The following is a 24,775-nucleotide window of genomic DNA, read 5'->3' as shown; positions in this document are numbered from 1 at the left end:
TTCTGAAGGAACTGGCAGACGAGATCTCAGAACCACTGAACTATATCTTTCAGAAATCCTGGAGCACCGGGGAACTGCCAGAGGACTGGAAAAGAGCTGATATGAAATTTTAAAAAGAGTGGGTTGAATGATTCATTTTTAGTATTTCTCTCTCTCTCTCTCTCCTCCCTCCCTCCCTCTCTCTCTTTATTTCTCTGTCTGTCTGTCTGTCTCTCTCCCCTCTCTCTCTCTCTCTCTCTCTCTCCTCCCTCCCTCTTTCTATCTCGCTCTGTGTCTATCTGTCTTTCTCTCTCTCTCTTTCTCTCTCTTCTCTCTCTCTCTCTCTCTCTCTCTCTCTCTCTCTCTCTCTCTCTCTCTCTCTCTCTCTCTCTCTCTCTCTCTCTCTCTCTCTCTCTCTCTCTCTCTCTCCCTTTTTAAGCTTGTGCTTCCAGGGCCATGGGATGGTAGATAGATTAGCTTGTAGAGAAGAAAACGCACGCATTCTTGCTAGGCTATGAACCTCTGCTTCTTACCTCACCAAGCCAAATGGATAAACGTAATGGCCAGTTTGGGGAAGAAAATCTATTTTCTAACAATGTCCAGAATTTGGAGTCCTCGTTGCTCTCTCAAAGTTGGTTGTTCTCTCGCATATGTTTCATGACCCAACTAGGTAACGTCATCAGAGCGAGGGAGTGTGAGGCTGCTGTACTACCTCCTTTCGGCTTGATGGACAGGTAGACCATCAAATCAGAGGAACACCCATGGGCTTGCCGCTCTCATGTCATAGTGAAATGTCTAGAAACACTCCCACAACCAAAACTATGGACCTGGTATGTGGACAACACACCGTTGTCATAATAAAAATAGAACAACTGTAGACAGAAACTATCAACATGCTTCAAGGAATAAAATGGACAATGTAAGAAGAATAGAACAACACACTATATCCTCATCCATGGGGATATCTTCATCCATAGAAGTAATAACAGCAAATTCAAATTCAGAATAGAGCTGGAAGAAACCTTGGAGGTCTTCTACTCCAACCCCTGCTCAGGCAGGAGACCCTATACCATTTCAAACAAATGGCTGGCCAATCTCTTCTTAAAAACTTCCATTGTTGGGGCATTCACAACTTCTGGTGGCAAGCCGTTCCACTGGTTAATTGTCCTCACTGTTAGGAAATTTCTCCTTAGTTCTAGGTTGCTTCTCTCCTTGATTAGTTTCCATCCGTTGCTTCTTCTCTTGTCTTGGGGAACAGCTTGACGTCCCTCTTCTTTGGGGCAACCCCTCAAATATTGGAACACAGCCACCATGCCTCCCTTAGTCCTTCTTTTCATTAGGCTAGATCAGGGGCATCAAACTCACGTTTTCACGGCGTCGTCAGGTGACGTATCAGGACTCCTCCCCCCATTTTTAAACCAGATGTGGGCGTGGCCAGTGTTTGACACATCAGACCGTGGGTCAGGAATTTGGCAGCCCTGGACTGTACATACCCAGTTCCTGCAACCGTTCTGCAAAGTATCACCTTTGCAATATTTCCACATAGGTAAGTCTCCATCATATTCTTTTTATCTGTACATGTATACTTTTATATATCTATATCTACCTCTACCTCTACCTCTACCTCTACCTCTATCTCTATATCCATATCCATATCCATATCCATATCCATATCCATAACTATCTAGCTATCTAGCTAGCTATAGATATAGAGATATAGATATATTTACATATTTTTCATCTACTTATGGTAATTTCTACTTATAATTCTTCTATACATATTACTCTTTCAATGTACTTATTTCCATACAATACATCTTTATCTATGTACATACATTCCTCTTATAACTATTATTCTGTACTGTTTTACTGTATATAATATATCTTACATTTCTCCCCCTCTTATTCATTATGTAGTTTTGTGATTGTTTTCTCATTTCTTAATCTTTTTTCCTTTAAATGCTTTCTTATTCTCTGCATATTTTTGCATATGTATTTTTGCTCAAATTTTTTGAAAAGCACATTTCCTTTAACACATTTCCACCCCATATCGTAATATGTGCCCGTTTTTTTTGGGTTAATTTCCAGCATTTGCTAGACACATGTTTAAAACATTTTAGCTAACCTAGCAAGGGGTAAGGGCCATCTCTAAAACTTTTTCTATAGGTTTTCTTTCTAAGAAGTTGCCATCGTTAATTTATAGATTTTTTTTCATTTTAGTTTATTCTTTAGGAGATCCGGTGATGCTAAATACCGTTGGGCCTTTAAAAATTTTTTTCTTGTGCAAGACAAAACCAGACTTGTCTTGTCTAACTCTGCAAGCAATGGTAATTTCAGATTACTGGAATTCCCATCTGATTTGCCCTGCCCCCCCCCCAAAAGCCAGGCTTTGCTTGCGTTTAATAAATATTGGATTATCCAGAAAGCCAAAACAAACGTCACATCTTAGTAAGCTTCTTAGCTTCTCCTAACTTTGACTGCTGTAGACAGGCCCTTTAGCTATACAAAAACAAAGCAAAAAGATTTGATCAGCCTGTAGATACCAATTTTGAGTCATCAAGTTAAGGATGTTAATATTTTTGCATAGATTGTATCATGCATATATGTATTTTAGAGTTATGGGATGATCAGCGATGGATATTGGATGACTAAATTTCCCCTCTGCGTCTGTTTGTGAGAATAGAATAGAGAGTAGAATAGAATAACAAAGTTGGAAGGGACCTTAGAGGTCTTCTAGTCCAACCCCTTGCCTAGGCAGGAAACCCTACATCACTTCAGACAAATGGTTATCCAACTTTGTCTTAAAAACTTCCAGTGTTGGGGCATTCACAACTTCTGGAGGCAACTTCTGTTCCACTGATTAATTGTTCTAACTGTCAGGAAATTTCTCCTTAGTTCTAAAAGTTGCTTCTCTCCTTGATTAGTTTCCACCCATTGTTTCTTGTCCTGCCCTCAGGTGCTTTGGAGAATAGCTTGACTCCCTCTTCTCTGTGCCAACCCCTGAGATATTGGAACACTGCTATCATGTCCTTCTTTTCATTAAACTAGACATACCCAGATCCTGCAACCGTTCTTCATATGTTTTAGTCTCCAATCCCCTAATCCTCTTTGTTGCTCTTCTCTGCACTCTTTCTAGAGTCTCCACATCTTTTCTACATCGTGGCGACCAGAACTGAATGCAGATATTCCAAGTGTGGCCTTACCAAGACATTATAAAGTGGTATTAACCCTTCACATGATCTTGATTCTATCCCTCTGTTTATGCAGCCTAGAACTGTGTTGGCTTTTTTGGCAGCTGCTGCACACGGCTGGCTCCTATTTAAGCAATTGTCCGCCATTTGGCGGATTGTCCACCCACCAACTGGGTGATCCAGTTAAACCCATTTTTTACCACCCTTGGATGAACTAGTAGCGTAGACAATTAGAACAGAGCTGGAAGGGACCTTGGAGATCTTCTAGTCCATCCCCCGGCTCAAGCAGGAGAATCTATACTATTTCAGATAAGTGGCTATCCAGTCTCTTCTTTTTAAAAGCCTCCAGTCATGGAGCACCTACAACTTCTGGTGGCAGGATGTTCCACTGGTTAATTGCCCTCACTGTTAGGAAGTTTCTCCTTATTTCCAGGTTGCTTCTCTCCTGGATTAGTTTCCATCCATTGCTTCTTGTCTTGCCTTCTGGTGCTTTGGAAAATAAGTTGACCCCCTTCTTCTTTGTAGCAGCCCCTCAAATCCTGGAAGACTGCTATCATGTCCCCCTCAGACCTTCTTTTCTCTAGACTAGCCAAGCCCAATTCCTGCAACTGTTCTTCATATGTTTTAGTCTCGGGGCCTTTAATCATCTTTGTTGCTCTTCTCTGCACTTTTTCCAAAGTCTCAAACTAAAGATTTTGACTTAGCTAAAAAGTTTAGTCTCAAACCAAGGACTTCCAAAGTCTCAAATTAAGCCCTTCTGAGGTTAAAAGAATCTTGACTTAGGTCTAACATTCCTGGCAAATAATCAAGGGATTGAGAAACACACACGCTTCTCACTTCTTCCCTCTTTTCATTCTTTCTTGCCTGCTTCCCACATTATATAACAGCAACAAGTGATGTTTCTTAAGACATCATGTAGGAATTGTTACATTTGCAGTGAACTTTATGGGCAATTTATACTGTTTTGTGTGTAGAAATTGAATTGGGGGGTTTTGAGTGCATTTTCTATTGTTTATATATTGATGCAAAAATTATGTCATTTTGGATGCAGGATGTTTCCTTCCCCGATGAACAATAGAAAACAAATTGTGGGTTGTAGTTGGAAGGCTACATTTTAAAGAGTGCTGCTTAGAAAAATCAGAAACCAAAGTGTGTGTCTGTGTGTGTCTGTGAATAAAGGAAGGAAAGGAAGGAATGAAGGACATGAAAGAGGGAGAAAAGAAAGGAAGGACATGAAGGAGGGAGAAAAGGACAGGGAGGGAGGGAGGCAGGGAGGCAGGAAGGAAGGGGTTTGATCACTCAATTTGCCCAATTTATCAGTCTAGGATTAGGATTTGGGTGAATAAAGGAAGGACATGAAGGAGGGAAGAAAGGAAAGAAGGAAGGAAGGAGGGAAGGATGTGAAGAAGGAAGGAAGGAGAGACAGGATGGAAGGACATGAAGGAAGGAGAAAAGGAGAGGGAGGGAGGGAGGGAGGGAGGGAGGGAGGAAGGGGTTTGATTACTCAACTTGCCAAATTTATCATTCTAGGGTTAGGATTTGGGTGAATAAAGGAAGGACATGAAGGAGGAAAGAAAGGAAAGAAGGAAGAAGGAAAGGAAGGATGTGAAGGACAGGAAGGAAGGGTTTTAATTACTCAATTTGCCAAATTTAACATTCTAGGATTAGGATTTGGGAGGATTCTTAAAACTCTTTTGATCCAACCCATCTTGGAGGACTCCATCTGCTAGATAAGATTGCATAGTATATTGGCCCTAGCCGTCCTCGCTTATGTGACCGACGCTGCCCTGACAGATTGAGGAGCCACCCTAAGAGAAAGAGCATGGACAGAAATCCTCTTGAGGGAAGGGAAGACCTTTTTGGAGCTGGGGGAAATGGGCTGAACAAGGAGAGCCGGCAGAGAAAAAGGGATGAAAAAGCGAAAGCGACGGGGAGAGAAAGTGACGCCCGGAGGCAGGAAAGCGACCGAGGCGCGCGCGGGAGAAGAACCCGAAGAGGAAGAGCGAATTCAGAGCTTCGCTCCTTCTCCTCTCCTTCGCTTTCGGATCCTTGCCAATCCCGGGTTGCCTTTCCTTCGCCTTTCCCGTTTTCCACCCCGGGAAGCCTCGTTCCAAAGCGCTTTTACGCAAAGATGCCCAGAAGCCCCAATCTTTCTCTCGCCCCCGACCCAAGACAAAAGGGGGGGGACCACAAGTCTCAACCCGAACCTTTTAAAGAGGAAGCCTTAATTTAATTAATTTAAGTAAATTAAATATTTATTTGTTCATTCATTCATTCATTTTCTTTCTCTTCTTCTTTCTCTCGTTCTTTCTCTCATTTTTTCTTGCTTTCTTTCTCATTCTTTTTCTTTCTTTCTCATTCTCTCTCTCTCTCCTCTCTCTCCTGTTGTTTCTCCCTCTCTTTCTCACTCGCTTTCTTCCTTTCTCTCTTTCTTTTTCACTGCTTTCTCTCTTCTTTCTCTCGTTCTTACTCATTTTCGCTTTCTTTCTCGTTCTTTTTTCTTTCTCATTCTTTCTCTCTCTTTTTTCTTTCTTTCTCTCTTTCTCACTCTTTTCTTTCTTTTTCTTCATTTTTTCTTTTTCATTGATTTCTCTCTTTCTTTCTCGTTCTTTCTACTTCCTCTCGTTCTCTCTTATTCTCTCGTTCTTTTTCTCTGTCTCCTTTCTTTCTCATTGTTTCTTGCTTTCTCTCTTTCCTGTTCTTTCTCTCTCTCCTTCTTTCTCGCTCGCTTCCTTCCTTCCTTTCTCTCGTTCTTTCTTTTTGCTGCGTTCTCTTTCTTTCTTCTTCTTTCCTTCTTTCCTTTCTTTCTCTTTCTCTATTTCCCTGTCCTCTCTCTCTCTCTCTCTCTCTCTCTCTCTCTCTCTCTCTCTCTCTCTCTCTCTCTCTCCAAAGTGGGGAGGGGCAAAAGTCCGCGGCGGACCACACTTTCTATCCTCTTCCAATCTCCGGCCCCGCAACCAGCATCCCCTCCTCCCCACGTGGCGTTGTCTCAGCACGGCGGGGCTCAGCCTCCGGCGGGAAGCCAATCGGCGGCCGCGGCGGGCGGCCCTCCTTCCCTCTCCCCATCCCCCCCCACTTTGGGGGCCGTGGCTCCTTCCTCTCGCGAGAACCGGCTAGTAAACAGCCCGCCGCCGCCGCCGCCGCCGCCGCTGCTGCGCTCAGTCTTCCCTTCCCGGGCGAGCCAGAGGTGCAGGAGAGGGAAGCGGCCGGCTTGCAAACGGGGGGAGCGCAGCCAGGGCGCGGGGCGCAGCCAGCCGGCCAGACGCGGAGAGGTGAGTGGGGATGGATGGGGTGATGCTCTCAGCCAAAGTCAATTGCCCGGACAAGGGCAAAAGCAGAGCAGGAGGAAGAGGAGGAGGAGGAAGAAGAAGAGGCGCGCTCCAGAGGTGCCAAAGCCGCGTCTCCAACCGGGTGCCCGCAGGAGCGCTGCGCCCGCTTCCAAGCGCTAGATGACGCCGGGCCAAGCCCTGGGGCCGGTGGGAAGAGGTCCTTCCAGGCAGGAGAAGGGACAGAAGAAGGGAGAAGGAAGGAAGGAGGAGGAGAAGGGGGAGAAGGAAGAGAAGAAGGGAGGAAGGAGGAGGCTGTCCGGAGCGAAGCGCAACCGACGTATCCCGTGCGCCCTTCTGGGTCCTTCCTTTTGGCGCAGCTGGGAAGGATGCGGCCGGCGCCGGAGCGCTTGGGGGGCTTTGGCGACTGGGGCAAACGGGGGAGACTGCCTGACCAGGAAGGTTTCTGGACTCCAGGCTGGCTGAAGCGGGTGGGCAACGGGGCCTTCCTCCCAGTGCGCCAGCGAAAAGGAAGCAAGGCGCGATGCCTGGCCTCCTCTCCCGGTCCCGGCAAGGAGATGGACCGGTCCCGGGGGCGGGGATGAAGGATGCTTAAGCGATGAACTTCCTCCTGCAGCCGGTTGTTGGGAAACGGTTCCCCTGCCCCCACTCTGTTAAAATGGAAGCCAAGAACTATATATAGCCAGCGAGGCATGGCAGGGAAGGCGATTGTGTCAAGTCACCACCTTCCGTTTCACCCTCCAGCTGGCACAGATGTGGAGGAGAGACGTTGGTGGCAGTTGGGTGGTTGGCCTCCCTCTCGTTATTTGCAGGGGGGGGGGAGGTTCTGGTTGGGGACTGGTTGTTTGCGTCTGTGTTCTGACCGAGGCTTCCCAAGACCATGAAGCAAACTCCTTGATCCAACAACAACAACAACAACAAAACCCTTTTATTAATTTCCTGTGAATTCTGCTCATTCCCATCCAGCAAAGTCTTTCAAGGGAGGATTTACAGTCACAGACCTTCTCTGGCTTGGAGAGCTGCCAGGCCGATCTCTGCAGAACTTGCCAAGGAGTCTCGGATTGTCACGAACCAATTAAGTGAACTAATTGTCTCCTGCAAACTCCACTCCCCTTTTGCTCCTCTTTTATTTCCTCTGGGAGGGGCCATTCATCGTCCACCTGTGGCCTTACTCCCAAGTCAACCCCTGTTCTTTAGCTATTCCCTTCGTCTGGCAGCTCTCTGCATGTGCACACTGGGAACAGGCTCCAACTGTTCTTCTGCCCCACTGATGTCTGACTCCGAAGGCAGCTGATAACTGTCAGATGGCCCTGGCCCCCTCTCTACCTCCGACACAGAGCCCTCATCAGAGCCTTCCCCAGACTCCAGGACTGGCCCATCTTCCTCCCCAACCTCCTCACTGTCCGAATCTGCTGCCAACTCCCCTGGCTGCAGGTGGTCCACAACACTCTGAGAATGCATGCATCTGTCCGTCCGTCCATCCATCCATCCATCCATCTATTCATCTATCTATCTATCTATCTATCTATCTATCTATCTATCTATCTATCTATCTATCTATCTATCTATCTATCTATCTATCTATCTATCTATCTATCTATCTATCTTATCTATCTATCTATCTATCTATCTATCTATCTATCTATCTATCTATCTATCTATCTATCTATCTATCTATCTATCTATCATCTATCATCTATCATCTGTCATCTATCTATCCTTTCACCCATCCACCTGCCTGCATACCTAATTACCTACCTACCTATGTATCATTCCTCTATGTCTGTCTGTCATCTATCTATATATCAGTTTGTCTGTCTTATCTATCTATCATCTATCCAGCTAGAGCGTTTCTCCATCTATATCCATCCATCCATCCATCTATCCATCCCAGTCTTTTTCAACCTCAGCCACTTGAAAAAGATGTGGACTTCCTCCCAGCTGGGGAATTCTGGGAAATGAAATCCACATATCTTCATGCAGCTGAGACTGAGAAAGAGTGATCTCTTTCATCTCTTCCGACGTACAACAATTCATTTAGTGACCGTTTGAAGTTACACCAACCAAAAGTGACTTTATGACCGTTTCTCACACTTAAGTGAAGACCATTGTAGCATTCGCACAATCACGTGATCATAATTCAGACGCCTGGCCACCGGTTCGCATTTATGACGGTTGCGGTGTGTGCGAGACGTGAACCCCTTTTGCGACCTTTCGACAAGCCAAGTCCACGGGAAAACCAGATTCGCTTAACGACTGTGTGATGAACTTAACAATGGCAACGATTCGCTTAACAACTCTGGCAAGGAAGGTCATAAAGCGGGAGGGGGGAGACAGAATTCACTTAACCGCGGTCTCGCTTAGCAGTGGGCTCCATTGTTGTCGTAAATCGAGGACTGCCTGTGTTCTGAAGAAAAAGTTGGATCTGCTGGCGTCGTATTTGTTGATATTTGTTAACCTCCCTAGAGGAATTTTATTTGGGCTGCCTAAATATGAAAAAGTTTGGAAGGATTTTTATGCCTCGTGTTATATGACATACTGATTGACGTAGCACTAACCTTGATGTCACTTCCTGCGTTGCAGTCAGTCCTCGACTTACAACGGTTCATTTAGTGACCGAAGTTACAACAGCACTGAAAAACGTGACTTAGGATCGTTTTTCACGCTTACGACCTTTGCAGCCTCCCCGTGGTCAGGTGATCAGAATTCAGATACTTGGCAACCGTTTCATAGTTACGGCGGTCGTAGTGTCCTGGGGTCACACGATCCCCTTTTTTGCGACCTTCTGAGGAGCCAAGTCCACGGGGAAGCAAGATTCACTTAACAACCGAGTGACTAACTTATCAACAGTAGTGATTCACTTAACAACTGTGGAGAGAAAGGTCAGAAAACAGGGCAAAACCCGGTTCAATGTTTCCCTTAACAACTGAAATTTTGGGCTCAGCCCTGGTCGTAAGTCGAGCACTACCCATATCTTTGGTTTCATTGCAAAGCCGCCTGGATTAAACCTTTTAGTGATAACTTGTCTCACTATAATTATGAATTGGTTTGACAGAGAGGTCTTGACTTATAAACTCTTCATTTGGTGACCGTCTGAAGTTACAGTGACACTGAAACAAGGGACTTAGGATCGTGTTTCACACTTACAACCCCTTCCGTCATCCCCGTGGTCACCTGATCCAAATTCAGAGGCTCGCCAACTGGCATGTACTAGTGACGGTTGCAATGTCCTGCGGTCATGTCCTGTCCCCTTTTGCGACCTTCTGACAAGCAAAGTCACCAAGGAAGCCAGATTCACTTAACAACCGAGCGGATGACTTACCAGGATTGACTCCCTTAACAACAGTGGCGAGAAAGTTTGTAAAACAGGGCCAAACTCACTTAACAACTGTCTAGTTTAGCCGTAGGAATTTTGGGCTCTGTTACGGTCGTTAAGTCGAGGACTTAGGTGTGTTTGTGTTACATCGGGCTTTATAAATGCAAGGAATTTATGGTTGTTTAGAGAGTATGTGCGTGTAGGAAGCCGTTGTGTAAACATTTTTTATTTTGCACTCCAATGTTGTTTTCCTTGCCTTTTTTTTCTTTATTTCCAAAAGAGTGAAATGTTTTAATTTGTGTATCCACAAAGATTTTCAGCTAACTGAGGCATTAAAAGAAACAGAAGAATTATTTGGAACGCAACATTCATCGCGCAGAAGGAGAGAATCAAGGGGCATTGTGTAGGGAAATGTCTGGTTTTGTTGACTGCGTGGAAATTTTACATATCTTTGGAAATCAGGATTGGCAAAAATGAAACAAACCGTTAGGGGGGAAAAAAACCTCTTTAATTGTGGTGTATGACTGCATTTCGGGGTCGGATGCAGGAAGAATTATATTTCTTTCTAAGTAAGATTTCCGTAAATAAACAAGACAATAAAGGGAAATATTTGCAGCTCAGGGTCGAAACAAGAAAAGAGAAGTTTTAATGACCCAGGTTGGTCTAGTGGTTAAGGCACAGGACTAGAAAGCAGACGATCATGAGTTCAAATCCCACCTGAGCCGTAAAGGCAGCTGGGTGACTTTAGGCCAATCACCAGGAGAGGGTGAGTTCTAGTCCCGCCTTAGGCGTGAAAGCCAGTTGGGTGACTTTTGGCCAATCACCAGGAGGCAGGGAGTTCTAGTCTTGCTTTAGGCATGAAAACCGCCTAGGTGACTTTGGGCCAATCACCAGGAGGCAGGGAGTTCTAGTCCCGTCTTAGCCATGAAAGCTGACTTGCAACCTTCCAGCAATAAGCAACATCAACGCAGAAAGCTGGATTGGGTTGCACATTTCGTTACCACCTGTTTGCCCCACACATGTGTGCCTTTCGCGCATGTGCCCAGCCTTAGACACATGGGCTTTGCTAGCATGCGCAGCTTTAATGCATGCGCCCGGCTAAAAAACATGCCTAAATAGGAGAGCATAGAACCGGTGTGGGTAGGCAGGCTCACCTGCGATTCCGTTACCAGTTTGGGCAAAACACCCGTGTGATTCACTTAACAACTGCAGAGATCGGGGTTATAAACTGAGAACTACATCCTTTCTACCTGAAACCCTGAGTAACCCCCCTCCTAGTCTCTCCTATTTCGTTTAGCACGGTTTGTCCGATTGCGTTGACTTTTTTTCTTTTCTTTTACTGAGGATTGTTTTTAAAAAATAAAATCATCTTCTGGCCCTGGAATTCAGCGCAGGTTTCTACGATAAAAAGTATTGGTTGCTAGCAGAATAGTTCGAAACAACGAGAGACAAAAGTGCATTATGGACGACGGCATTCCAAGGAGCTAAAAACAGGAAATATAATGAACTTTTAGCAGATGCCAAACAGCAGTTGGAAAACGTCCGGTGGTTTATGTCGCTTGAGATGAGTAGAAAAAGTGAATCAGGTTATGCCTCTTGTGTTTAGGTGTGTGTACGATGCACAGGTTTGGCTAACAAAAGCCTAACCGCTGTTGTGTGTTTGTTTGAAAGCTTTCTTCCCAGCCCTTGCCTTTGAACAATTTGGGTTTGGACGCCTTCAATATTAGCCTTCTCAGAAGTAGAACGATGGAATTTGCATTTTGAAGCCTGAATATTAATCTTCTGCGAAGTAAAACGGTGGCTCTGTGGTTAAGAATCAGGTTTCTACCGCTTTTCCTCTTAAATCACAACCAGGTTTGAAAGAGTTGCGTGTACAGTTAGAGTTCAACTTACAACACTTCATTTGGGGTTAACAACCTGCAGCAGAAAGGTTAAAATCATTGTTATGAGATCTAACCACTATACGGAAATGTTTATGCCAGAAATATTGCACTATGCCCAATGTTTTTAATGTTTATCTAATAAAAAATGTTATACAAAAAAAAAAAAAGGTTGTGAAATCAGGCGCAATCTTACGTCATGCTGCTTAGATCCATTTATACATTTTAATAAGAATAATAGACTTCCCCCTGTCTTTTTTCAACCTCGTTCATCAAAAGGGTTTTGTGTGCGTATGTGTGTGTGAGAACATCTGCTTCATCCCCACAATCTCGACCAAGGACCCACTTCTTTAATATCCACATTTTCTAGAACCAGTTTTAAATCCTCAGTGCCAGATATATCTTTATTTTTCTTTATTTCAAAGAAAGAAACTATATAAACTTCCAGATGATACTGTACGTCTGTGTGGTCTGTAAAAACCTAAGTCATAATGTACTTGTTAGTGTAAGGTGTTACAAGGCACCATTGGCCTTTACTGATGTCCCCAAGGTGGTTTTTCACTTTGTTTTTTTTTCCTAGAAGATGCTTCGCTTCTCATCCAAGAAGCTTCTTCAGTTCTGACTGAACGGTAGAGGATGGAAAGATTTATATTCCTTTGCAGTGGTCTGGTCGTTAGTACTCTCTCTGAGAGTTATGGAGGCCTCTTGGAGGTCACCACTTTGGAACGACAGAAAGCAACTGTGTTCCAAAAAGACTACAAGAACCATTTGCACCACTCAGGTGACCCTGAGGACAAAGAGAAACCTCCAGGTGGCCTCAAGGACTCTCTAAAAGGATGCAAATGATCAGCTGTCTGCAAGGAACATAAATCCTTCTATTCTCCACCATTCAGTCAGAACCGAAGAAGCTTCTTGGGATGAGAAGTGAAACACCTTCAAGGAAAAGCCAAGAAAGTCCAAACGCCTTTTGAAAAAGCACCTTTGGGACACCATGACTTGGATGATGGAGAATCTCCATAGTTGCTGCTGTTCAGGATTGCCCTCATTTCAACCCTGAGCTACAAATATTAGCAGAACACACACAAAAAAAGGAGTTGAATGGCTGGCTTGTTTAGACAGCTGTGTTTTCCAATCCAGCAACTTGGATGATTTATAACATATTGTTCCTCACTGAACATGGGGCATCCTTGCTGGGGCTGATGGGAGCTGGGATCTAAAATACCTGGGAGCGATCTGGAATGCGAACTCCTCTGGGGTCTTTGAGACCACCAAAAGACCCCACATTTCAACCCCGAATGCATCTCTTCTAACATCGATCTGAAAGTTTAATAGGAGTTCTCCTAAGACGTTTATCGCACACCAGTCTTCTAAGGCTGAACATGACCCATCTTTCTAGCTGCGGGAATCGCCTCTGGTTTTTCTAGGTAATTTTATTTTTATTGACTGCCTTCTTTCTCTGCCTTTGTATCAAGTTAGGTCAGCCACACAATCTCTTGGTGTGTTTACAGTAAATACAGTATATTTGTGTGTTTCCTGTAAATACACAAATATATTTCTATGTTTATAATACATGTGATGGCGAATCTATGGCACGCATGGCACAGGTGGCAGGCAGATTCCTCTCTGCATACACGCCAGCCGTTGCCCCAGCTCAGTTGCGCCGTGCATGTGTGCAAGCCTGCCTCCTGGTTTTCGGGTCTGCTGCGCAAGCGTGGGGTGCCTGTGGGAGATGCATATGCACGCACGGGGATGGGGCACATGCAGAGGGCACACATGGGATGGTCGCACGGGCAGGCACAGGGGAAGGGCACCCAGAAGGGGTCGTGCGTGCATTGTATTTCGGCACTCGGGGGGCCAAAACGGTTATCCGTCACTGATATAGGTTGTGGTTTGTTTGGATCTAGGCAGAATAAAGCGTAGGAGATTCATTCCTGGTTTTTCAACTCGTAAGTTGAAGCTGCAGAAAACGTACCCTGTTTCCCCCGAAAATAAGACCTCCCCGGATAATCAGCCCCATTGGACTTTTGAGCACATGCGCTAAAATAAACCCTCCCCTGAAAATATTGCAACACAGCTGCAGCCATGAGGTGGCCACGCTCGCCGCCTCCTGCACCTCAAAAATAATAAGACCTCCCCGAAAATAAGACCAAGTGCTTATTTCGGGGGTCAAAAGAAAATAAGTCCCTGTCTTATTTTTGGGGAAAACACGGTAGACTTCCTTTTCCATTTATCTCTTGCTTCTAGTCTCTTGCTAAGCCTGCAATGAAATTTCAGATAAAATGGTCATGGTTCCTCTTAGCTTTCTGAAACTCTTTCTAATACTCCAGTCAGGGTTGAATGTATTCCGGGAAACGTTATTTTAAGGAACTTTGCTTTTATGACTAAAGTCTGGGAAAGTCATCGGGCCAAAACATTACGTATGACCTGTCTGCACTAAATTAATTCCTTATTTGGCTTAGTAGCTGACGAAACTTTTCCCTGGAGCAAGTCTGGTTAATCTAGACTTTGGGTGCAGCTTCCTTGCATTGAGATTGTCAGCCCAGGCTTAGACTGATGGGATGAAGTCACCCAGTCCTTTCCCTTGGTGTGATTCATTGTTGTGGGTGAGTCCCTGCACCTGCCTGTGTTGTGGCCACAGGTCAAACTCTGCATTGCCCAAAGAAGGAAAAGATTGTTGTTTTCTGAAGAACCCCTTTCGTTTGTGGAAACATTTCTCTGGCTTTGAGACGGAAAAAAACATCTTCAACATTCATTATCCAGGGAGGTCAATATGAAAAGGAAAAACAAGAATTCCTTTTTTTTCCACCCAGAGGCGTGAAACTCCAACCCAAAATAACTTTTTACTGCAACAACTCTAAAGGCATGGTTACACAACGGAATATCCTCAAATTACTATGTCTGTTCCTACTTCGGTCACATACAGGCAGTCCTTTTGACCACAATTGTCCTTGACTTATGACCACAATTGAGCCTAAAATTTCTTTTTGTAAAGTGAGATGTTAAGAGAAGATAGATAGATAGATTGACAGACAGACAGACAGACAGACATTATAACTATAAATATAGATATAGATCAGAGGTGGACGCCGTCCTTGTTTTTTGCTTCTGCGCATGCACAGAAGCAATTTTTTGACTACTGCGCATGCACGCATTGCGCGCATCAAGCATGCATGCGCCCAAAGTACGTGCCCGCCCAAAGCGTGTCCCTGAGCGAACTGGCAGTAAAAGAAGCTAAAACTCACCCCTGATATAGATATAGATATGGAAACCATTTATGGACTTTCTACGCGTTAAATATAATAACAGAGGATTAACCCGTTGACTGTTTTTTCTTCTTCCTTCATGTTTCCCCCAAAATAAGACCTAGCTGGAAAATAAGCCCCAGCATGATTTTTTCAGGATGCTCGTAATATAAGCCCTACCCCAAAAGTAAGCCCCAGTTAAGGTTGTCAGCTGGATGGACGCATTGAGTACTTCGTTTCCCTGAAAATAAGACCTAATCCATCTTTTTGAGAAAAAGTTAATGTAAGATTGGTTTTATTTTTAGGGAAACACACACACACACACACACACACAAACACACATACACGAAGAAAGAAGAAAAAGCAGTCAATGGGTTAACCGTCTGTTATTATACTTAACGAGTAGAAAGTCCACAAACGGTTTCCAGTCTCTTATAAAGCTATCTAATCCATTATCTCTAATCAAAGCAGTAAATTTTGCCCTTTCAATTCAGTCTATTTCAAATTCCGTTTTTCGGGCGTCTCTTTTCCTTTCCAATGTTTGGCGAGTACAATCGTTGCAGCCGTCCCCACGAGAAAGGGATCGCACCCCCAAACTTTTTTATCAATTTGACTTGTCTATCATACCTAAAAGAAAATATTCGGGTTTCGTTCATCGTTGTATCTTAAATATTCTCTGCGTTGTCATCGTTCTGTTTTATCCGGTATGTTTTCACATATTTGCAGGACCGCCGCATACGATAAAACGAACTTGGATTTTTTACTACATTTCCAGCACTTGTTAAAAATCACTTTATACATTTTTGCTACTTTATCTGGCAGTCAAGCACCAAAAATACATCGCTTTATTAAAAGATTCTTTCAAGCTATAATGTAATGTAAATTTTAGTCTATTGTTCCGTATGTTCTCCCATTTATATTGCGTTGTATTCCAGGTTGTCCTCAACTTACGACCGCAATTGAGCAGAATTTATATTGCTAAGTGAGACACTTGTTAAGTGAGCTTTGTCCCATTTTAAGACTTTTCTTGCCCTGTTCGTTAAGTGAATCCCTGCAGTTGTTAAATGAGTAACACTGTTGTTAAGTAAATCTGGCTTCCCCATTGACTTTGCTTGTCAGAAGGTCGCAAAAGAGGATCACGTGACCCTGGGAACACTGCAACCGTCATAAATATGAGTCAGGTGCCAAGCCTCGGAATCTTGATTGTGGGGTCGTGGAAATGCTGGTTGGTAAATGTGAAAAATGCTTGTTTGTCACTTTTTCCAGTGCTGTCGTAACTTCGAATGTTCAGTAAACAAACTGTTGTAAGTCAACGACTGCCTGTATACCTAATTTCTTTGGAAGGGTGGGGGCTATTTTACTGGGCAAAATCTGGAAGAAGAATAGGTCAAAGATGGCATGGTGGACATGTCCTTTAAGACTTCTTGTGCAGTCCCTTAGGCCGTTGAAAATATCCATATTTAAATTAATCCGTATTGTTGTGGCCTGTCAGGAGAGAGAGAGAGAGGGGGGGGGAGGGAGGGAGGGTGTCCATCAGCCCTCAGAGGGAGAGTCAACAGCCCCCAAGTCTGGGGGTGGCTGATGAGGAAGAGGAGGAACAGCTGGGCCCAGTGCCTGATGCGTTGATGCGCAGAAGGCAGAGGAGAGGAGAGCAGTGGAAATCTATGGGCTGGTCCTCGAGATGGAAAAGTCACTGCTGCTAGCAAAGCCCTACCCTAGCTCTGGGGATCAAAGGCAGGGGGCGGAGATGAACAGAAGTGTCAGACAACTATTCATCTCCCTGCTGGACGGACTTGTTAGCCTGCGGTGAGAGAGAAACTTTTGGCGCTCCAAATAAAAGATTCATTGCTTCGAGTACAGAGGATCTGTCGTGTTTGGGGAGCTGGGTCAGAGCACGAATTTAGACAGAAAATGCTCACATTCTGGTTTTGCGTCTTCCTGATCGAACATCCTCGTGGGTTAGTAAGAGCTGCCGGTAGACAAGGTTGTGTGGAATTTGGAGAGGCACCTTTAGAAAACAGACAGCAGATGGGGAACCCAAACAGTAAGCCATGTTGTCTCTTTCCTTTTAGAAAGCACAACCTGTGAGTTTTGGAACAGTTGCAGCGGTAACTGGCTGCGTGCGAAGGGGGAAGCCTGGCAAGCGGTTTTCTTTGAGTTGGTAGCATTTTTCTCCCAGTTGCAAAGTTTTCACCCCACCCGCCGGCCAACTCAGCCCCTTAAACCTGCTGGGATCAATTGTGGTCTTAAGTTGAGATTGAACACCAGGACTGGTGCAGTGGTTAGAATGAAGTATAGCAGTCTGACTCTGCCTATTGCCAAGAGTTCGATTCTGATTGGCTCAAGGTCGACTCAGCCTTCCGACCCAGATTGTTGGGGGCAATAAGCTGACTCTGTAAACCGCTTAGAGAGGACTCTAAAGCACTGTGAAGCAGTATATAAGTGCTATAGCTATCCCTTCCTCCCTTCCTCCCTTCCTCCCTTCCTCCCTTCCTCCCTTCCTCCCTTCTTCCTTCCTTCTGTCAACCCTGAAACTGGCCGGACTGAGGCCACCTTAGAGACTTCAGTGTCTCCACAATGGTGCTAGGTATAGGGAGGGGGGGAATAGAGATAGTTGGAGTTTTGTAGCCAATCTAAAATAGTTTTCCCTGAGAACCAAGGGCCTTCCCACAGGTGACGGAAGAGAGGAGGAGTGAAGTTTCCAAGCAACTGGACCGCACCTCGATTGGACCATGTGATGGATTGTTTGGGAATTTTTTTTTACATTTAATTAGGTGAAAACCGTGGGAACCCTCAGAGTCGGCTTTCACCAGTTTGTGCCAATATGATATGCCCAATAAACCCGATCTTTGAGGAATCTGCTTGCCTCGGAGTTCTGTTTGCTATGAGTGTATTACTTGGAATTCTTTCCTTCCTTCCTTCCTTCCTTCCTTCCTTCCCTCCCTCCCTCCTTCCTCCCTTTCGTCCGTTCCTTCCCTCCGTCCCTTCCCTCTTATTCTCTTTCTCCTTCTCTTTCCTGGTGGTGCAGTGGTTAGGATGCAGTATTGCTGGCTAAACTGTGCCCACTGCCAGGAGTTCGATCCTGCTCAAGGTTGACTCAGCCTTCTGTCTTTCCAAGCACGGTAAACCGAGGACCCTGATTGTAAGGTGCTGACTCTGTAAAGCCCTTAGAGAGGGCTGCAAAGCACTACATAAGTGCTATTGTTATGTCTACGTCTGAGCAACACCCAAGAGGTGGTTATCTTACGTCCTGCTGTAAGGAAAGAGTTGTCCTATTCTTGTTTTTTTTTGTCTAAAGGGGACAGACTTTGCCTTGTGGTAGACAAATCGGTTTTGTCTACGAGTCATCTTTGGCAGCGTGCCTACTTTTGATTATCCTCCTGTTCCGTTTCTTGGAGGAAAATCACAATTTATACTTCTAACGCTTCTCAAACGGGAGAATTGGGAGCCCGGGTGTGTTTGTGCCTACAGGGACAAGCTTCGAAAACCCTAAATTGCCTTTCTCCAGGGCACGCTGGTCTCCTTATATAACCCTTGCTCCCTCTTATGAATTAAAATGCGAGTCATGCTTTTGCAGATGCTTCCTCTGAAAATAATAATAATTTAAAAAAAAAAAACAGTTTGGGAAATTCAATCCCTTCCAGGGCGCTACGAAACTGTCCCCGATTCATTCAGGGTTATGCTTTCCATCCTTCTCCCGTAAAAACAAATAATAATTGAGGAAGAGTTATCAATTCTAGTTGTATCCGAGAGTCCCTGCTTTGCAAATTTGACGCCGGGCAGCGGCGAGATTCCCGAGCCAGCGAGAGAAGAAGAGAGAATTGTATTCTTCCAGGCGACTTTTCAAAAACAACTCCGTGGGGCTGTTAAATGCCATGACTTCTCAGCTGTGGCTAGGCGGCCCATGTTTAAATACAAGGCTATTATATTCATGATGATTTTATTGGCATAAAATGGACTATTTGGGAGCTAAACTCAGTGTGTGGTGCTGGAGAAAACTCCTGCATTGAGTCCCTTGGACTGCAAGGCGATCCAACCGGTCAGTCCTAGAGGAGATCAACCCTGGCTGCTCTTTAGAAGGCCGGATCCTGAAGAGGAAACTCAAAGACTTTGGCCACCTCATGAGAAGGAAGAAGGACTCCCTGGAGAAGAGCCTCATGCTGGGAAAGACGGAAGGCAAAAGAAGAAGGGGACGGCAGAGAAGGAGGTGGCTGGATGGAGTCATGGAAGCAGCCGGCGTGAGCTTCAATGGACTTCAGAGGATGGTAGAGGATGGGAAGGCCTGGAAGAACGTTGTCCATGGAGTCACAATGGGTCGGACACGACTTTGCAACTAACAGCAACCACAAACTCAGCTTGTAGCATTGAGATCTATTTGCCAGCTGGCGACGAGTCAAAACTAGCTCTGAAAGGCAGTTGATTGATCCAAAGAAAGGAAGCCATGTTTACAGATAGTCCTTGACTTATGACAGTTCACTTAGAGACCATTCAAAGTTACAACAGCACTGAAAAAAGTGACTTATTTATTTATTTAGGAAATTTAATCACTGGAACAACTTCTCTCCAGAAGTTGTGAATGCTCCAACATTGGAAGTATTTTTAAGGAGATGTTGGATAACCGTTTGTCTGAAGTGGTGTATGGTTTCCTGCCTAGGCAGGGGGTTGGACTAGAAGACCTCCAAGATCCCTTCCAACTCTAGAATAGAATTCAGAATAGAATAGAATAGAATAATAGAGTTGGAATGTTATTCTTTTCTATTCTGAATTGTATTGCATTGTATTCTGTTCTATTCTATTCTATTCTATATTTCTATTTCTATTCCTTTTCCTATTCTGTTCTGTTCTCAACTATTCTATTCTATTCTGTTCTATTCTATTCTATTCTCAACTATTCTATTCTGCATTCTATTCCATTCCATTCTATTCTATTTCATATTTTATTTTATTTTATTCTATTCTATTCTATTCTATTCTATTCTATTCTATTCTATCTAGTCTATTCTATTCTGCATTCCATTCCATTCTATCCTATTTCATATTTTCTATTCTATTCTATTCTATTCTATTCTATTCTACTCTGCATTCTATTCCATTCTATTCTATTTCATATTTTCTATTCTATTCTATTCTATTCTGCATTCTATTCCATTCCATTCTATTCTATTTCATCTTTTCTTTTCTTTTCTATTCTATTCTGCATTCTATTTCATTCCATTCCATTCTATTCTATATTCTATTCTATTCTATTCTATTCTAAATTCTATTCTAGTCTGAATTCAATTCAATTCTATTCTATTCTATTCTATTCTGAATTCTATTCTGTTCTGTTCTATGTATAATAAGAAAAATGTATTAATAAAACATACTTTTTAAAGAAAATTGCTTCCTGCATGATTCAGGCTGGGTTATTCCCTTCAAATGGCCAGAGGTGTGGTGGCTGCTGAGCGAGAGAACGTGCCCCCTTGCCAAGCAAATATTGGAAGAAACTCCGTATTTCCCACCGTGGGTTTGGGAGGAGACGAAGACGGAGGAGGCAGCCTTTTTATTCCGTTGACTAATGATTATTTTATGGGCTCCGTTTCAGTGCAGGTTACTATGGCAATGACTGCCGCGGCTCCGACGTCTTCTCCTATGAGCAACCACACCCGGGAGCGAGTCACGGTGGCCAAGCTGACGCTGGAGAACTTCTACAGTAACCTCATCTTGCAGCATGAAGAGAGAGAAACCAGGTAGACCAGGCCCCGTCCTGCTTAATGGCAATTCTCAGTTGAGGGTTAGACGTTGTACGGGGATCTGCTGCTGGGAACATCCTTAGGCGGAGTGAAGAATGGCCTGGTGGGACCCAAAATGAACATTTGTGGACTCCTTGGTGCTCTCTGAGCCTGGTGGTTTTCTGGCAGACGTTTCATGACCCAACTAGGGAACATCATCAGTCCTAGAAGGGAGAAGGGTTGGAGGAGGAGGAGGAGGAGAAGAAGGAGGAGGAGGAGGAGGACATGGGATCCTTGGTGCACTCTGAACTTGGTGGTTGTCTGGCAGACGTTTCATGACCCAACTAGGGAACATCATCAATGCTAGAAGGGAGAAGGGTTGGAGGAGGAGGAGGAGGAGGACGACGACGACAACTAACCCTAATGCTGATGGGGTTACCTAGTTGGGTAACGAAACATCTGCAAGGGAAAATAATAATTTTGGATACTTGGCAACTGGTTCATCTTTACGACAGTTGCAAAGTCCCATGATCCCCTCTCACAGTCTTCTGACACCAACACCCACATTACTCACTTAATAGCTGTGGCAAGGAAGGTCGTAAAACGGGGGCAGGACACACTTCACAACTGTCTTGCTTAGCAATGGGAATTTTGGGCTCTCTTGCAGTCATAAGTTGAGGACTACCTGTGGCGGGTCTGAGAAGTTACAAGGAGATGAATTCAGCTCCGAAGAGACTTTACTTAAGCAGCGAAAAGAGAGAAATCTGTACCGATGGGGTTTTCTTTAAATTGTGGAGAATAGTGTGTAATGTTTTCTCTCTCTGGGCGCACTGAGAATTTATCTGCCAAATAAAACTCTGCACTGGCGACAGGAAGGGCATCTGGCCTTTAAAGCACTCTACTAGCTTCAGTCCATTCAGTTGCCCAGAGTCCATCCCGCAAAGGGTTATGAGTTCATTAAATGAAGATGAATTGTGTGTAAGGTTATAATGTTAATTCTTGTAGTCTTTCCTTAACCAGAAGACCAAAGCTAGTTTTGTTCTTGGGCATGACCGTTGTTACTCTGCAAATACTTCTGTTGACAAAGCTTATCTTACACCGTGTTTGCCAGCTGCAACCTTATCTGGGCTTGGCCACGATCGTCTTAACCTTTGCCAATCCTGCAGTTTAGACTTTTACAGTGCATGAAGAGTTAGCTGGGAAATTCTGGGTGTTGAAGTCCCTCCGTCCTCCTGTCTTAAAGTTGCCAAGTTGGGAAACCCCAGGACAGACTATGATGGCTGGGTTCAGACGTCGCCCTAAGCCACGATACGACTTGCTCGGTTTGAATGGATGCAGCCCATTTGCGTTCCTTCAAACCATCATGGAGAGCTGGACCATGGCTTAATGTGACGCTTGAATCATGCAATGTGTCTCTTTCCATTTTCTTGACCTTGGATGATCAGGAAAATTTCTTACCCAGGTTGTCTATATAAATAAACCCCTTTCTCCCCCCCCCACCTGTCTCAATTCCCAATAAAGAGATCAGGATGAGAAATTGGATAATGCAACAGGGAAAGAATTTTGGAATAAGAAAGATTTTTCTCTTCCCTTTAGTGGTGATTTCCATAATTATTAACTTGCCTTGTGTCGTGCAACTCAGACTTTGGACCCAGGTTTCCATGTTTGAGGTGAAATAACCTTCTTTTTCAATTCTAAAATAGAATAGAATATTCTTTATTGGCCAAGAGTAATTGGACACCCAAGGAATTTGATTCAGATGCTCTCAGCATCCATGCAAGCAACGGAGTCATAAATCATAAGATACAAGCAACAAAATGAGAGTCATAAGATACAAATAGGAGTAGGTAATAGGAAAGAAGATGAGAAAGATCATCATCATAATAATAGAGTCATACTACATGGTTAGATATCCCTAGGCGTAAGACAGTGCTGTGGGAATTGTGTCTTTAGTTGAGTAATGGCACAGGGGAAAACCTGTCTTTGTGTCTTAGTTGTTTTGGCATGCAAAAAAAAATATGTTTTGTTTCATAATATGTCATTTGTACCTCCAATTTAGGCAGAAGAAACTAGAAGTAGCCATGGAGAAAGAAGGCTTAGCAGACGAAGAGGTAATTCAGGCACTCGTGACGCTGAAAGTTTTTATACTTTTGTTTGTTAAGGATTGGTACAATCCTTAGTGATTCGGAACTTGCAAGCAAAATGTGTGTGTGTGTGTGTGTGTTTGTTTTAATAACATCGGGCCAAAAAAGTCAACAGAAGGAAGCGGTAAATGGAGGAAAGGACCAGCAAGGGGGAAAAATAAAGTTCAGAATATTTTCATATATACACCACATGGTTTCTATTAAAGGAACTACAGTGTGACGGAGGCTAATCCGCTGAGTTTGTCGGTCAGAAAGGTCAGCAGTTCAGCGGTTCGAATCCCTAGCGCCATGTAGCAGAGTGAGCTCCCGTGACTTGTCCCAGCTTCTGCCAACCTAGCAGTTGGAAAACATGTAAAAAATGCAAGCAGAAAAATAGGAACCACCTTTGGTGGGAAGGGAACAGCGTTCGGTGCGCCTTTGGCATTGAGTCATGCCGGCCACATGACCACAGAGACGTCTTCTGACAGCGCTGGCTCTTTGGCTTTGAAACGGAGATGAGCAGCGCCCCCTAGAGTCAGGAACGACTGGCAAATATATGCGAGGGGAACCTTTACCTTACCTTTATATTACCTTTACCTTACAGTGTGATAACTGTTTTGTAGATAAATATAGTAAAATAGTAGTAAGAGCTCCTGTGTTAAAACATTTATGTCATGTTGACTTTAACATTTACAGGCTACGTAGCTTCCTCATACACACACACGTATATATACATACATACATACATACATACATACATACATACATACATATATATATACATACATACATACATGTACGTATATACAGACATATTCCTCTATGTACACACATAATCCTTAATTTAAGACCATTGGGACCTGTGATTGTAAGTCAGGACTACCTATATTTTTCAAATAAATTAAAATATTAAAATCTTAGCAGTCCTTCTGCCAGGAATACACAAGCCATAAACTATGATAATCAGATTAAACTAAGTTAGCTTCTCCTTTGGTGCAATTAACAGCTAACCATTTGTGGAAGTTTTAACAACACATTGCTTTCTATGACAGCCATATATATATATATATATATATATTACAGAATGAATTATCACTGTATTGTAAATATATTAATGTTTAATAAGAAAAACAAGGGTATATATGTACTTCCTCCAAAGTATATGTAGTTATTAATTATTGCTGGGACTCAACGGTCATATTTCTTCCTAAATTATGACGTTAGGACTTGCTTGACATTATAGTTGTTGTTTATATCAATGTAAGATGAGATTGTATGTAAGAAGGCTCAGGGGCTAAGACGCTGAGCTTGTCAATCAGAAAGGTCGGCAGTTCGAATCCCTAGCGCTACGTAATGGAATGAGCTCCCTACCAACCAAGCATTTCGAAAGCACGTAAAAAATGCAAGTAGAAAAATAGGAGCCACCTTTGGTGGGAAGGGAACAGCATTCTGTGCGCCTTCCGGCTTTTAGTCCCATGACCACGGAGACGTCTTCGGACAGCGCTGGCTCTTCGGCTTTGAAATGGACATGGGCACCGCCCCCTAGAGTCGGGAACGACTACCACATATATGTGCGGGGAACCTTTACCTTAAGATGAAATTTGTTTTGTTCAGAGCTCCCGGAACAAGACATAGCTCTCTTTTTGGCCCGGAGCACATAAAAAGTGGAAAGCCTTGAGTTAAATTAGTATACAATGCCATCTTGTGGTTTAGAAACGTTTCTCAAAAACATGGCAGTCTTTTAAAGAGGATGTTTGGTTGCCCACAGAAAAAGCTTCGAAGATCTCAGCACGCACGGAAAGAAACTGAATTTTTAAGGCTGAAGAGGACGAGGCTGGGCCTGGATGACTTCGAATCGTTGAAAGTGATCGGAAGAGGGGCCTTTGGCGAGGTTAGTGATGGGGCTGAAGAATTATTTCCCAGTGTGTTTCCTTTTTTAAAATTTTAAATATTTTTAATTGAATAAACATTAAAAAACATCGGACATAGAGCGACCTTTCTTTGTCATTTCCATACATATTTTAACCCAACAACAAATACAATTTC

The 24,775-nt window shown here is 43.8% G+C and overlaps 1 protein-coding gene across 2 annotated transcripts in view; it reads left to right on the top strand.

The window, feature by feature from the left end:
* The first annotated feature begins 6,282 nt into the window (after positions 1–6,282).
* STK38L (serine/threonine kinase 38 like) overlaps positions 6,283–24,775 on the top strand; it is a 36,455-nt gene continuing 17,962 nt past the window's right edge. Inside the window, exons 1-4 of one of the 2 annotated variants that reach the window (XM_081957368.1) lie at positions 6,283–6,442; positions 20,485–20,624; positions 22,666–22,717; positions 24,498–24,620. In XM_081957368.1, coding sequence (XP_081813494.1) covers positions 20,491–20,624; positions 22,666–22,717; positions 24,498–24,620 — 309 coding nt within the window. In that variant the 5' untranslated portion in view covers positions 6,283–6,442; positions 20,485–20,490. Of the gene's footprint in view, positions 6,443–20,479; positions 20,625–22,665; positions 22,718–24,497; positions 24,621–24,775 lie in introns of both variants that reach the window. The other variant, XM_081957367.1, reaches the window with a different exon arrangement.

This window comes from Natrix helvetica (genome assembly GCF_964273705.1).
Source record: "Natrix helvetica genome assembly, chromosome: 6".
Classification (NCBI taxonomy): domain Eukaryota; kingdom Metazoa; phylum Chordata; class Lepidosauria; order Squamata; family Natricidae; genus Natrix; species Natrix helvetica.
Note: the sequence above shows the minus strand (reverse complement) of the source record. Positions and strands in the feature narration are given on the sequence as shown.